The sequence below is a fragment of the Aspergillus lentulus genome, assembly GCF_001445615.1.
Source record: "Aspergillus lentulus DNA, contig: Alt08, strain: IFM 54703, whole genome shotgun sequence".
NCBI lineage: Eukaryota > Fungi > Ascomycota > Eurotiomycetes > Eurotiales > Aspergillaceae > Aspergillus > Aspergillus lentulus.
Window position 1 is genome coordinate 3,831,494 of NW_028322118.1, and position 15,465 is coordinate 3,846,958.

The 15,465-nt window shown below is 48.2% G+C and overlaps 1 protein-coding gene across 1 annotated transcript; it reads right to left on the reverse strand.

Moving 5' to 3' along the window:
- Positions 1–2,031: 2,031 nt before the first annotated feature.
- Positions 2,032–3,861, reverse strand: ALT_4456 (uncharacterized protein; the record flags this gene model as incomplete). Its single annotated transcript, XM_033559865.2, has 2 exons — positions 2,032–3,695; positions 3,762–3,861. The coding sequence occupies 2 exons, from the start codon at positions 3,859–3,861 to the stop codon at positions 2,032–2,034; spliced, it is 1,764 nt and encodes a 587-aa protein (XP_033415756.1).
- Positions 3,862–15,465: the final 11,604 nt, after the last annotated feature.

The following is a 15,465-nucleotide window of genomic DNA, read 5'->3' on the forward strand; positions in this document are numbered from 1 at the left end:
CGGTCAAACTTGGATAAGATGCTTGTCGAGTACATCACGGTATACCTACCTATGCCAGTCTTTCAAGGTACTCCTAGCTCTTCCACATGCCCTGCACCTGCAGCGAGTATTGTAGACTCGCAGCGTAGCACAGACACAGCCAGTCCAGCGTAGAACGATAGATTCGACCTACCTCTACTCACCGTACGTCTCACTCTGAAAAACAAGAATACCGATCCCTGAACATAGAACGAACAAATAAGCTAAACACCTTATCACACCTCTGGTCCAGTTGACAAATTCAACCAAGTGTACGCAAGTACAGTCATCTGCAAAGCTTATCCCCGGAAAACTTCCAGTTCAACCCGAGACAGACCAAACACAAAAAGAATAAATACCAGGGCAATTTATGATGCTGACCACCAGCCAGGCTCCAGCAGATTCTAGAATCGCGATCTGACGCGCGCGGGTGGCGGCGCATGGACGTTTTATCGTCTCATCATGATATCGAATCAAGGCGTTGGTGTCGGTGTCGGCGTGGGCGTCAAGGTGATGTTCCTTTGGCATCACCCACGCCCACTGGCGGCGAAGTAGGTCGGGGATCCGAACAGGGTCCATTGTAAAGTATCGTACTCCGTATCGTGGGTAAAGTATTATCAAACCCTCAGTAAGCTACTAGATAGCTCCGTGGAATCAAAGCTTCGGTCGGAGCTAGAAACGATGATGATAGTTGTCTTCATCACCTTGACGATATCGTCATGACTTACTTGTTGAGTGCGCTGGAGATGGAGACGGTGGGTACATCCGTGTTAAATTTAGAAAAGTAAGGTAACTCCGCGCAAACCCCATACTACCTGTACTGTCTACAGGTTCCAGATCCGGTATATCGGCAGTCAAAAGAGATAAGGAAAGCTCAAAACATCAAATATAATAAATAATGGAAAAAGAAGGTGCAGAATCAAGATTCTGGGCTCTAGGTTGTGCCTTGGCCAGGCAGTCGCTACGAGTCGATTTTCATGTGAAGGGATCAATGCGACGATTCTAGATCGCGACCCCGGTAGGGCCATGCATATGGAATCCGCCCCTCCGGCAATCGGTTGTGCATATGAAGACATTAACCGACCATGGTTTAAAAGGTTAATATATTCCTATGCATTAGTGCTGATAATTGTTAAATAATCAAATGCTTCCCTGCGAAAGAGATGACTTGTTAGTTATTGCTGACACGTAACATCTGTGCGCCACCAATCTTGGCTGCAAGCTTCGTTTATACAATTGTACAATGCTCATGATGCACTGCAGCGATAAGGCTCTATTGCGGTGAAATTGTCTCAAATATGCTTTCAATGTAGGAGTACATGTCGTGGTCCTGGACAATCAGGCCAGAAGCACAATCCAGTAGACAAAAATTTCTCGACATACATTAATGGTCAGAATATGGTATTTGGTATCAGAAAGCTCGCAAATCAACAGATGACAATGAGTCAGAATATGTTTGTGGAAGCCTCGAGACGAGGCCGTCGCTATTTGTGATAATAACATCCATGGCTTTTCTTTTTGATGCGAAAATCCATTCATAAAAAGGGGGAAATGTCGTAAAGAAAACAACCGCCTGATCTCAGACGAAATCATCTGTACAGGATTAATGGTTAAGAAGCTTGTATCCTCCGTATGGCTCATTTAATAAAACATGATCAGACAGCCACACGATGCCCCGTATCGATTGCAAGATTGTAATGAAAAAAAGACGACCCCGGAAAGAAAAACAAAAGGCCTAGGTCGCAAAATAACAACCATATCCCTTTAAGTGCGCCAATATGCAATGCAGTCGTGATCGTGCGTCACAGACATGCTCAGACCGCGGTCTGTACATGTATGATAGAAAACAAAATGCGTAGAAAGGGTGCGGCGATGAGGGGGTATCACTCGTCAAAAACCCATAACCCATCAAATAGCCAGATACGTGTCAATGACTGGACAGGAAAGGTGGAGTCGAGGAAAGAGGAGAAAGAAATCGAAGGCAGAAGGTGAAGGTGGCAGTTGTGAGTGCTTCTACCATCCCTTTACATGGTATTCCCACGGCCCGAAGTCGGTATAATGATTAAACGAGGCGACATCCTTGTCAGCGGGTGCTTTTGCGGAGGCTCCATTCGCGACGGCAGCATTCCGTTGGGATGTTTGTGCGTTTGGTGCCCCATTGGGCTCGGGATACTCCTGTAGGTTCGCCATATCATGGGTTGTGTGTCGTCGCTTCAGGAAAGCGTTTGCGGTTGCACTCTTCTGCTGGCGCTCCCAGAGTAGATGACGTCTCAAGGACTCGGTCAATTCTGTGGCAAGCATGTTCCTCCGTGTAGTTCGAGGAGAGTGTGCGACCGACTGTGGAGACGGCTTCACAATGATCGGCTTCGACCGGGGAACATCGGGACCACGCATAGTCAAGCTCTCCTCATCATCTTCAGGTGGTGAAGCGGGGATGGAGGGTCCATTAGGTGATGTTAACCGTGAGCGCTGGAGGGCGGGGCTGGAGCGTGATGTTGGCCCCTGCATCTTGGTAGGCTGGTGCATCATCATTGTGAGGAGGGAACGACGCGAGACCAGGTTCGGCCTGGAGTCAACCCGCTGGAAAAGCTCCCTTTCCTCGACGCTCGACCTTCCACTCTCCGTCACTGAGTCTTCCCAATCCGAATCCTCATCGTCCTCAATAGCGCTCTCTGAAACTTCATCCTCAGTCTCAATTGCATCCTCATCATTGTCGTAGGACCTCTCGCTGATGGGTTTGATGATTCCAACTTGTTCTTGAAACGAAGTCACTTTCTTCGATGGGCTCGGATTAGTGGCTGCCGACTTGCTAAGCTCGTTAGAAAGCGAGCTGCGGTGTGGCTTTTGTATCGCTATCCGGTCCTCGAACGAGCTTTCATCATCATCCCCTGAAGAACCACCAAGTGTGAACATGCCACCCTTCTTCTTGAAAGGTGTGGGTTTCAATTGCGTTGGCTGCTGTGCTGGCCCAGGATCGGCCGCTAATCTTGGTTGCGACCGGTACGATGAGGAAACGAGCGAAGGAGAAAAGCCACGCACGACACTAGGAGACTTCATTAAGCAAGACCGAGAAGGAAGCATACCGGAGGAGGAAACGCTGGTGTCAGAAGCATTGACGTTCGCGGCGTCGCTATCATTACCCTCCGGCGCGGTCGTTGAACATGATTCCGTAGAACGAAGAGCTTGTTGGTTGAAAGACGGGAAAGACGGAGTGCGTTTGGCAGTGGATTCTGAAGGCGGTGTCGGGGAGGGTGTCGACGGTCGCGGTGTGAGGTCAACCACCGGAGGGGCGACTGTAGTCATCGGCGGGTCGAGAGGCTCAAGATTTTTCTTCTCTTTGATGTTAAGCACCATCCGCTCTAGCCCGAGTGACGTGATGTGCTTTTCTTTTCCACGGCCTAGATACGAAAACGAGTCTTCGCGGACAACGGCAGGCTTCAGATCGCATCTAGCACGCTTGATATGACTCTCAATTCTCTCGGCTTGTTCTGAAGCAGCAGATTCAACGCTGGCAGAAAGTTCCGGAAGGTCACCAGCTTCTGAGCGAAGGAGTGGCAATACGGAAGTATCACTGGACTTGTCCGGCTCCACACAAAAGGTTTCACGTGTCCAGAGTCTCCAGCTCAGATTCTCCAACCGACGACCTTCTTCCATATAATCGGCACATTTTGAAAATACTATAATAAGATCACACATGTCAGTCACCAATCGCCTTATGCTCGCATCCGGGTTCTAGAACGTACCCATCCACATGCCATGAAGACTCTGCGCATTAGCCGTGTCGACGTTGTGTATTTTTGCCGCGTCCACAGTTAGGACGGGAGTTGATAAACGCGAAGGCATGATAGCGACGCCACAATTTCGGAATTGTGACACTTTTTTTTTTCCCTTGAGAAGATAGCTCCCTGTTGGTCTTTTCGGGGTCGCCGTCTCCCCCGATCGTGGTCGCACGGCGCGTGAAACTCGAAAGAAGTATTTTCCCTGATCGCAGTATGTCGCAAAGAGCCTGACCTCGTGACAGGTTCTGCAGAGTGTGCTGCAGAGAATGGATTGGACTGTTTATGGCACCCTAGCTGTCGTCAAAGGCGTATGTAAAGACACAGCTCCTCACGATTCCTCAATCGACTTCCTTTGGAGCGGGAGATAGTTCGTAAGGCGCAATCCAGAGGCACGTATTGTAGTCGCGGTGATAAAAAGCGGCCAAACGAATGTAATTCCTTTGCCTCTTAGGTGCCCTAGTGTGTTCTAAAACTCGCCGGGTGAACTTTGTGCGGAGAAGGGTTCAAGTGGTCGATTAGTCGCTTGAGTATAGAAACGGCGATGTCGACGAGAGATACGGTCCTACCGAGCAGGGTGTGAAAGCGACAAGACTGAGGTAGCCTGGAAATGGAGGGAGGAAAGAGGTGAAAAAAGAATTGCACCGGAATATGGGGGAGTAAAAGGTGGAGGAGGGAGGAGCGGAAGGAGAGAAAGCGGACAATAGTTCGTTTATGGGGGAGGGTCGGAAGAGTGTGTGCAGTATGTACGAGATGGTAACGGTACAAGGGGAGGAAGAGAGGGAAAAAGAAAATCGAGGATGGCCACACATAGAAAGGTTCGCGAGGGTACCGAGGGACAGGTTGAACTACGGTGACGGGTGATGGGATGGGGCGGTAAGTACAATACAATAATAATGGAAAGATCCTAGCCTAAGTTACCTTTTTATTTTTTTTTTTATTTTTTTATTTTTTGGGCCGATTATTATTAAATAATCGATTTATTTATTTCATTTTCGCCCTATTGCTGTGTATCACTTCCGGAGTATTCCCGTGGGTCACCTGGTATTCCATACCATGTCATTACCAGAAGTAATTTTACCGGTCTGTTTCCGGAGTTCCACCCCCAAGAAGAAAGTACGCAACTTTATGGCCAAGGATTCTTACGTACTAAAGCCAAAGAGCTTTTTCTTCTTGTGATGGAGTAAAGTACGGAGTAGGTAAAGCCACAATACACAAAGGTAGTACCTTAGGTATACAGAATACTTAACGGGATTGATCCCGGTGAACACAGCTTCCCTGCATTCAGATGGAGTCAAATTGACACATGACCAGATCCTTCATGGTCCTTATTGTTTTCTTTTTCTGTTTCTGGGAGCATATTCTGAATTCAATGATCAAACATAGGTACCATGATAATTTGTAAATCTGATATATAACTCTTGAATCATGATACAGAAAATTCTAAAAATATCAAGGGTGATACTCCAAGCATCAAGGTACGAGGAGGAAAATAAGATGGTGGCAGGGTAAGGTGACCTCGCCTCATAGACCGTCGGACGAAAGATCTTCTTGTCCTGTGACCTGCTCTGCTGCTGAGTAAGGACAGGATATCTTCCAGGAGCAGTCACTTGACTCTGGAATGGGTCCATATCGATAGGCGCTGGTTCAACCAACCCAACCGATAGGTACTGCCAATTATTGCAATCTATCTATCTCTCCACATATTCTAAACGGAAAACAAGCCTCATTCTAGCCCGGTGCTGCCTATGTAACTGTCAACCTGAATATTGAAGAGAGGCGGCTTCGCTATTGTCGAAGGAGCTCGCTGATCCCAGCATGGTTGAATGTTGACACGCCACATCCCTAGCTCAGGGGCCGTTTATCAGTCCTCCTGACTGTCCCTTGTGAATGATGTTCAAGTAAACTACTTTCGCCACGGAATTTGCGTCTTTCGCCTTCTACCTCAAGGATCACATTTTTCGAAGGAAAGCTGCGATGTTTGTTTCATTCTGGTTGTCCATTAATCCTTGGCAAGTTTGGTGGCATCTAGGCTCTAGGCCACTCACTCCCTTTTCTTTCTCCATATTTTCCCCGGATGTTTGGTGGATATTTTCCGTCGAGATGACCTGTTTGACGGCTCAGGTTAATGATCCCGGCTGAAATGGATTGGTGTTTGATCGTCCTCCTTACTGCTATTAGCCGGTGGTATGTAGGTTTTATCTACTGTTCAATTCCAACCGTAGCTGCATACCGGGGAAGTCTGGAAGTGTTCCGATCTGGCTGATCCTCCTACCTGGTTTTCTAGATTATTTGAGGCGTCTTAGGCTCGAAAGCAATCGAATATGTAGATGTTTGAGGTCTAGGGTCAATAGCCTCTCCATATCCTACGTTCTAGGAGGCATATAGCCGATGCTCACAGTAGGTTCCTTTGCCTCCTTTGAGCCATTGATCCTTTGAACTGCCGGTCAGAGGTTTACTTACTGGATTGGTCTTTTGTAGCAATGATCTCTATTCTCTCCACAGATGTTGATGCTGCTGATCACTTAGTGTAAGCCATTATTCACAAGACACTCACATTTTGAAGCCACTGGGATTGACGCCCACACCTAGACATCTATCATATTCATGTCAAAAGATTCGAACAAATTCCACGGCAGCTCTATTTGGAGTCGGCGGGAGTCACAAGGTAGCGTGTTCACCGGTGGCCACTAATAACTATCTAGATTGGAAGTAGATCATGCTATCGGAGCTCCATTAGGAGCGACAGTTGAGAGGGCAGTATGCCATCCAAAGGAGCTCCTGGCCGCTCTTGATCGATATTGGCTAGCATGCCTAGGCAGTCCGCCCCCGTGTCTCGAATCCTCAAATCGGCGAGGCACAAAACAACTGATAATACCAGCGGCAATTTCCCCTTCCCCAGAGAGGTAGTCCTGGTTACAGGGATCATGACAATCGCCTAAAAGAACTATTACCATCATCTAAGAAGTAAGTATGTAGCACTAGTAGTACGGAGTACAGGCGCACGTTTTGACGATCATGTGATGTCCTACAACTCAGCCTAGGTCCCAAGAGCACCTGATGGCTGAGTTGTACAACTTGGTACATTTTCGCCTCTCTCCGATCTCTCCTCTCGTATGGAGATACTGTCAGCCACATGATATTTTGCAACGCCATGCTAGCCGCCAACCAGCCCAATACTCTCGTCTCCTGAGCAGGCGGGTAATGAAGATGAGAGGAAGATGTCCATTTCTGAACAGAGAGTGGTAGGCTCGGGCCGAAATAGAGCTTAGTTTCACACTGTTGTGAACTGATTGCGTACCAGTTTGCATTCCAACAGTAGAACCTAGTTGCTATTAGCTGACCGAGTCGCCTGCGACTTCTTGGATGTTCCAATAGTTCCTCTACAAAGGAAGAGTAATGATTCGGAGCTTGTCCATGAGACGAGTCCTAATGACTGATCCGCAGGCGTAGAAGCGAGCCATAACGCCCAATATTCTTAGTAGAATGACAGGCTGATTCACGCAGAACAATACCAAAGTCAAAGCATGACATCGCCGCGGCCAAATCTAGTGTGAAGACTCTGTTGAGAACAACCTCCACATGGATGAAGACGACTTGCATTCAGAGCTCCTAGACGCCTTCAATCATCTCCATGATGACCGAGTTCTGTCCAGCTGCCCATATTTCGTGCATACAGACTGTTCCACTGTGGCGATGGAGCGGAGCCACGTAGCAGTCACTCATTATGTCAGGCGTGCTGCAAGCCTCCAGGGACCACTCGGTAAGAAGTTAGACAGGGGCTAGGAAGACGACTATGATATCAGCAGGTAGAGTATGTTGTGGAAGCTTTGGAACTACTAGATTATCGTTTGGGTCCGAATATTAAATGTAGGTAATCGAGTATTAGGTATGGGGAACTGCGAGTTTTATCGGATTGTTACCCCATATGGATCCTCCGCTTTTTCCCCATCAAAGAGTCAGATCTGCCCCCGAAATGGACTGACTGTGCGGAGTAATAATGAGTCGATAAAGTGCCTCATACCTCATGATCTCGAAGATCTCAATTACTCGTCGAATATCAAACAAGAAAACTTTCCAAAGAGCAACTTTCCAACAGGCAAGACACAGCTAGGGAAATACTACGGAGTAGACAAGATGAATGACCTACTCTGTACTTCATAAGGATTTCCTGGTAGACTTTCGGTAACACCAACGTCTTGACTCTTCGGCAGCCAGGCTAGGTACTCCGTGATTCGGCGCCAGTTCCTACCTTAGCACCCGCCATCAAGACGATGGAAATAAGTACCGTGGTATGAAGGATGATACGATCCGGAGGAAAGGCGTAGCTATCATTCGGAATGTGAAGGACTCTCATAACTGAGCTATGCACTTCGACTCTGCACAGCGACGGCAGCCCGTACCAACCAACCTCGAGTCTTGGCGTGAAGCATCCACAGTGAAACGAAGAGTGAGGCACATGGGGGCGCCGCAGGAAAGAAGATTCACTCGGCAGGAGAAAAACCTCAATCCAACCATAACAGGTTAAAATAACGAAGCTGAGTACTATCTTTCAGCATCGATTACGGAGTACCGCAGTGAGACTTGCTAAGTACTGTTTGATGTGGGGGCAAAAGTTCAGCCTCTGTCATGTCAGTGGCGAAACAGAGGTCACAAGAACATCTCCTTGTCACATGATGCGAGGTTAACCCGCGGCATTTACCATGCTTTTTCCTCCTTTTGACTTTGCAATTGTCCGTTGGCCACGGAAGGCAGAGCTAAAAGCTTTGAAGGCGCTCCGTGTTTCTATCGTCTGGATTCATGGCCAATTTGAGTCGGTCCTAAGGAACCCGAAAAGGGGTGGAGAGGCATGTGGTATTGTCGCTGAAGTTACGGGATGGTCTCCTAAATTCCTTGTATTAGTTTGTTAAGACAGGGTGCTTTGGAGCATCATTTGGCAATGGCAGCATTGTGACAGTCAATGGCCCTCTAGCAAGTAAAAGTTGTACATGTTCGAAGTACCGAGCACTGGCTATTGTTTTAGAGCTGAGACTGAGAGTACTCATAGGCACACTCTCAGAAAAATGTCACAGGCCCTAGGGATCCTAGGCAGTTAGGGTATCACTAGTAGTCTGGTACAGCATAGGATGTCGTGAACCATCCTCCATTACGGTTCCTTGTCAATTGTCCTTTAGCCCCATGCGACTCAATTGAGAAGTACAATTATCCCAATCAGCTCACATAAGCCTGAGGACCCTGCAACTCATGCATAGATATTGAGTATCAAGTTCCCAAGACCTCCTTGCAGCCACCGTCAGAGCGATGAGGCGCCAGCAAGCCTTCGCGAGCACTTTCCATCGCAAACTCGATTTGCTACCGAATGCTACGGCATCGGTCAAAACATTGGTTCGTGGGAGATGATCTGCAACAGTTCGATCTGGAAGTGCTAACTATGTAGGTGTGTGTAAGTGGCTTGGACTTGGCCATGCCTGCTGTCCAAACGTTCCGAACAAAGGACTGAGCCAACAGGTATCTTCAAGACCATCATGGGATTGCGTTCCGTATCAGCTTTGCTCTCATAATACACGGCAGGATCAATAATAAGGGATCTGAGTTCTGACACTGATAGCGCCCCAGCGCCCCCCCGCGCCCCCTGGCCTTGAAAGTGGTACGTATGCGCCTAGTCTACTCTACTCCACTGAGTCCATACATTCCATGGCTGATTCCGAGAGCGGGTACATCCAGCCCTATGCAAAGGACATCAGGAATCGAGATTTCTTTGGGAAGAGGTCTCAAATCCCTACGTTCTCATTTCTTGATTATGCAAAGGCAAAGCTTGGGTTGCGCACAGATATCAATATTATCCGGGATCGTCAAAACCAATGGCCTAGAATCGACTATCTATTTATCAAGGGATACGGTGTCTTTGTCTGCATGCTTTGATCGCTAGAAGTCTCGAAGCAAATATCCTGCTCGCAAGTCAGGTGTTCAATAAATGATTCACCTACCCTACATCCAAGCCATCAGGAATCAAAGAACGTACAACCGAAATTTAGTTGAAATGGAAGCTGTCCCGTCCCGTCCTTTTTCAACCTTCCTTTGTTTCTGTTTCTGAGCAGTCACATTCCGCATAGTTCCCAGGCCGCTATCCCCGGAGTCCAAAGTCCTGCGCAAACCAGCGAACAATCATGAATGAAGCAAAGACCGTGTCCTCTAGTCTACTCCATGATCACAACACGGAAGCAGATCCGGTGCTGTTGGGAATTCGTCCGTTATGTTCGAGAATTCGACCCGCGGACCCCGGAAAAGGTCCATGCGGATCTTGCAGCTTCAACCGCCTCCAAGGAGTGGTTTTCTACGCAAGGGTCACTTCGCCTGTTTCCACTCATAAAGGGCTAGGGATCTTTCTTCCTGGAAATTGGAAGGAAATCCGAAACCTTCATTCTCACTGGTCTTACGTTGTACTTTGACAACCTAGCTACAGTGTCAAGACAGAGTCAACTATTGAATAAAGCAGATGAATGGTATCTAGGTTGATATCCCTGTTTGTGTCTGAGGCGAGCTCACGTGTATTTTCTCGTGATCTATCCCTTGAATGCCTGTCATCCCTCAGTCACCATCAACGGCTGATATCCCATGAACAAGAGTCCAAGCACAGATCAGGATCGCCAATGACTGGATTGGAATCCTTGGCTTAATCGAGCACGACTTAAGCTTCATTTGCTTCTCGGCGCAGGGATGGGGATCGCTGTACAAAGTACTGCGCACCCTCATCCGATCCCTTGAATTAAGTGACTAAACCTCAGAGAAGAAGCTTACGACGTCTGCATGCATAGAATGCACTTTAGTACTGGAAGAGAGGCCCATCGCAACCAGCATCAAGTATCTCAACCCACTACTCCCTCTACTCTCCATGTAGACCAGGGTTATCTCCCCTGGCTGTCCAGGTACCTGGGAACACAGGTATGTTGACCGTTTCTCCAGTGGATCAAAAAGAATCCTCGACCGTGTCGATCGTTCGACGCCTCTACATACCGCTCTGCTCGACAGTCTCTGAAGTAAATGAATCGTACTTGTGTCTCTTTTCCCTTCGGTATTGAAACGTACTGTACTTGTTCCTGCCCGATTCTTACTGACAATCATACTTACCCACCGCACTCGATACCTCCATCACTATGTATGTGGTTAGTATCATGCTCTGTGCTACATATTAGGCCTCGCGGCAGTCATAGCCCTACGGCGTAGAGAACACTGTGTCTCAATTAATCCCTGCCCCTAGATACGAGTCATTTGATTCAAGACCCGGTCAGAGGTTCTTTGTGTTGTCTATCATGCGCTTAAACGCCAAACGCCTTTGCAAGCCATGCAATCTGCGGGATGAAGCAGCAAAGAATACATGCAGACTATGAAGAAAAAAGTAAACGCTCAATAGCCTGATAATAGGGAAGCTAATCAGGCACCCGGAGACTATCAGCCGTGGGATTTTTTTCCATACGACGATAGTGGCAGGCTAGTGAACAAATCATTGAGAAGCTACCAGGCCATCTGACTTGGATGTCGTTAGCGGAATGAATGTGATTCGTGTTCCTGGGCAAATCGGTCGCTTCACGTGGTGAAGGATGTGTTTCAGGATTTGTTATGGTTTATGCTTTATGGCTATTTGTGAGTATTGGGTATGTCGACTGGACTTTCCATATGGAGGCAGAGGCATATTACTCGACGTGATGTCGGAGGGTAAATGATAGGTTAACCATTGAGTCAGATACATATCTAGATACTGCCGCTATGTGTCTCAAGGGATTCCTCGCGAGTACAGTACTTCAGAGACCAATTATTTGTACTGGATATCTTCTGTCGTTGATGTTGATGATCCGGTGTACTTTTTTTCCACCTATCAATGTACTCAAGAAAATATATGCCCTTGGTCACTGGCGGGTGTATACATTCAAATACCGCCAAACGTAATGTAATCAGACGGCTTTCTTTCAGATGCCACTTTTGACGCTTCTGGCGCCAGATCTTCCGTTCATGGATATCTATCTACTTCCGGAGTACTTCGTGGGGGAAATAAAAAGAATCAAACGCACCAATGCACAGTACTTCTGCTCTGGGAGAATAGGTCACAGTGCGATTGACAATCCAACCGAGATAAACATTCTTCAAGCCTCTCCAGGGTACAATGGATCTGTATCAACTTCTGTCATCGCCAGTTAGCCGCCACAAGAGCATCATCCGGCATCGTTGCCTGTCGGAATCAGATCCCCTCACCGCAGTCGTGTGATGGGCGTAATCAGCGGCACCACTGCAGCGCTGTACACAAAGTAGCGGTATAGATTCTTCGGATTTTGGATTCCAACCATAATGACATTTGATGAATGCAGTGTCAACGCCACATAGACAACGTATCGTCCCGAGGCTCAGTCCCTTGAATCAGACATTGTGGTCATAATCATAATCATCGTCACAAGCAGAGAGCATACGGTAGATTGTTTAATTGCGTTCCCGCGCGTCGGGATCATGGTACTCAGCCTGCCGCGAACGGATTCAAGCCACGTCAATGAGCCCATGCCCATGTGACAGGGTATGGTGGAAACAACCACCACCACACGTTTGCGGGATGTCACTGCCACTACTTCATTTCTTTTGTTGCTCAGGCAGAGATGAATGATGATGAGAGGAAACGAAAAAATCAGACTGAGATGAAGAAACCATGGGGCCGGTGCTTAGGTGGATGTGATGCATCGTGACACCACGACATGCATTTACCCCAGGTCAGCAAGGGCGGTCTGTTGCCCATGGGGCCATGATGCTATCATCGTGCCTCGTTTTCGACCCAACAAGTACAACTGACAAGGGGATAATACGGTGTCCACCGATTCGAGTCTAGAACGGAAGATTGGCGTCTGGCGATCGGTCGTACACCCGTACAGAACTGTCTATTGTTACTATATTCGGCGCTGGCTGGGATATTGCTTTTTCCTCCATGATACAGGGGTACATGGAACAAGCATAATCAATCCAAGCGCCTGGTCATCTGAACATCTGGAATTTCCTTCGGGTACGATGTCTGGCCATATGGCCCTTTCTTTTGCTATCGTGTCTGATCCTGAATCTTCGCGCCCGAGATAGGCGTCCAATATTGCGAGTGACTTGGATGATGCTGGTAAGTGGTCGCTTCAGAAGGCATCTCTCGTTTCCATGATTCGCTGTCAGTAAATGACATTGACGCCTCCATTATACATCTCGATAACTCCCGAACTGACTCATCAGACTCCTTCGCGCTCTCGATCGGTCTAGAACAGTATCCCTCAGCATGGAGGTTTCTCATCGTTACCTCTAACCATCCTTTGTTTCACAGAGACACCCTCCTGTCCAGATTTGTTGTCATGGTCGGATCTATCATGAATTCATGATTATTTCGCCGCGCCAGGCAGTCGATATTTCCTCTTCAGTCTCTCTGCTGACCGCAACTCCAGCCCATGACACCTCTACGAGGGGTCTTTGCGCCGTCCTTCGCGCAGGCGGCCCAAGTCAAACGATCCTTCACTTTTGGCTCTTAGATTAGGATTCTAAGGTATTGTAGAGACTGAATCAGAGGCTGTTTACGCCAGATTAACGGTGAAGACGGTTCAGCGCATGAATCATATCTGGTGTAGCGCTGGATAATTCTGACTGGGCGTAGGCTCTATACAGGAGACGAGAAAGAGAAGAGATTGCGAATAGAAACTGGTAAATCCGTCTTCGATAGTATAGCAGGTAAACTGCTTAGAGAATGCCTTTGCATCCTGGCCTGCGGAATATAAACCAAATTCTGGATCGACTGTAGGGTTGTAGATTATATTGAAGTCTTTCTGTCTTCCCCGGACCACCAGCCCTACGTTCCTCCTGGACGCATATGTATGTAGAGATTTCACAGAAACTCAAGGGGTTTACTAGATTATAGATAACACAATACTTAGTGACAACGCCATACTGGCCTTATGAAGATATTCAGCGCAGCTGTGTTGAACTCCACTTGCAGAAAGCTAGCGTCTTGCGTGTGCAACTGGGGCTTCCATATAGACTTTTTTCAAACCCATTCACTGATCCTGATCAGGTATCTTTATCTGCTCATTCACTGGACTGCGACACCGCATTGATGAGCTCTTAAGTTGTTATATGCCCCTGGAGAACCTCTCTCTCCAAGTCACCTTCCCTGCCAAATAGCCAAATCTCACCTTCGTCGTTATACGGACTTCTTATTCTCATTCATGGACGTGCAGGTTGTCAAAATGTGTGTCTCGATGGATGAGAAGAGCCCAGCTCTGAAGCGATATGGGACTACGGGACTGGGAAGTTTCGGTGCGACTCAAACCGTGTCCGCAAAGCCGTAGACACCAGGCTGGCGCCGGTTGAGTGTCTGAAAAGCTCCCCATTCCCCAGTGTGAAGACGGCTGACATCGACGCCGAACTGCAGTGGATGATTGACGGAGAAAAAAGTATTTACCTTAGCCGATGGACCGCGGCCGCTGGCAAACCAAACGAGGCGAGTATAGCGGGTTGTCTGGCTCTCGTTGATGGAGAAATGGGCAACGTCCCTGCAGCCTATTCCAGATTACCGCTTCAAGCAGAAGGCAGTTGAGTTTTCGTTGCCAAGTCCGTGTTCATCAATCTGGTTGCTTTTCGTCGGTGCAGCACTGCCTTCGCACTTCGGCTAAATATTTGGCCCAACAACAACAACCGAGAGGCGTCCTAGATTGAGTGCATCCTCGATGCGAAGAAGTCCATTCTTTGTAACAACCGCAGGTCTGGTTAAGGTCATTCCTACCGGCCCTGCGCTGTTCTCAATGACAAGAAAAGTATGTTTGTATTCCCCCTTCTTCACCGTGGCCAATGATCCAGTTGCCTTTCATGGCAAGCCAACCGCGACCGATATAGGAGTGATCAAGCTCATGGACCATGGAAGGAGGTCGGCCGGGCCCAGATACAACTTGGCGAAGCAAAGAAGAAGCAATTCAATGCTCAAGGCCACTCATATGCCCTCCTGTCCAAAAGTTGCGAACTGGTCGACCCGGATCTGTCCGCGTCATGCGTGAAAAAGCCGAGCCCTTTCCAAAGCTGTGTAGTCGCCCCCACTTACAAAGACAGAGCCATGCATCTCAATGTGTGCTTGAAAAGAATTTAGTCGAATAGGGGTGCTCGCTGCTCGCTTCGCCTGCCCTCCACTTCTGGTGGCTGGGACCAGCAACTTGACGAGCAAGTCTCATTCCTGTCATGGGTTGATCTTCGCTGACTGAGACAGTTCCATTATCCGTGACGTTAGGCTCTCATTTCTTGATGACTACAGCCCAAGCTCTCAGACATGCCAGTTGCCGGAAGATCTGATGTCGACGTTGTGCGCGATTCTCCTCGCAAAACGCTCGCTCCCGCGCTCACGAACAAAAGGATTGACAATTTCACCACTATTGTCAATCGCCAGGAGAAGGATCAGCCCCTGAGGCACTCGAGCCGGCCGTCACAGCCACAATTGACGTGACGAGCAAGAATTTCACCTGCGTCTGCCCACGTCGGCCTTGTTGGAAGGTGATGCCCCGACTGGCTGCCATGAGTATACATCAGGGTGCCTGCTCAGTCTGATGGTCTTTTATACCACTGCAAACGTACAAGCCATGACGACCGATAATGAGCTACGGGTAGTGAAATGTAAGGCAGT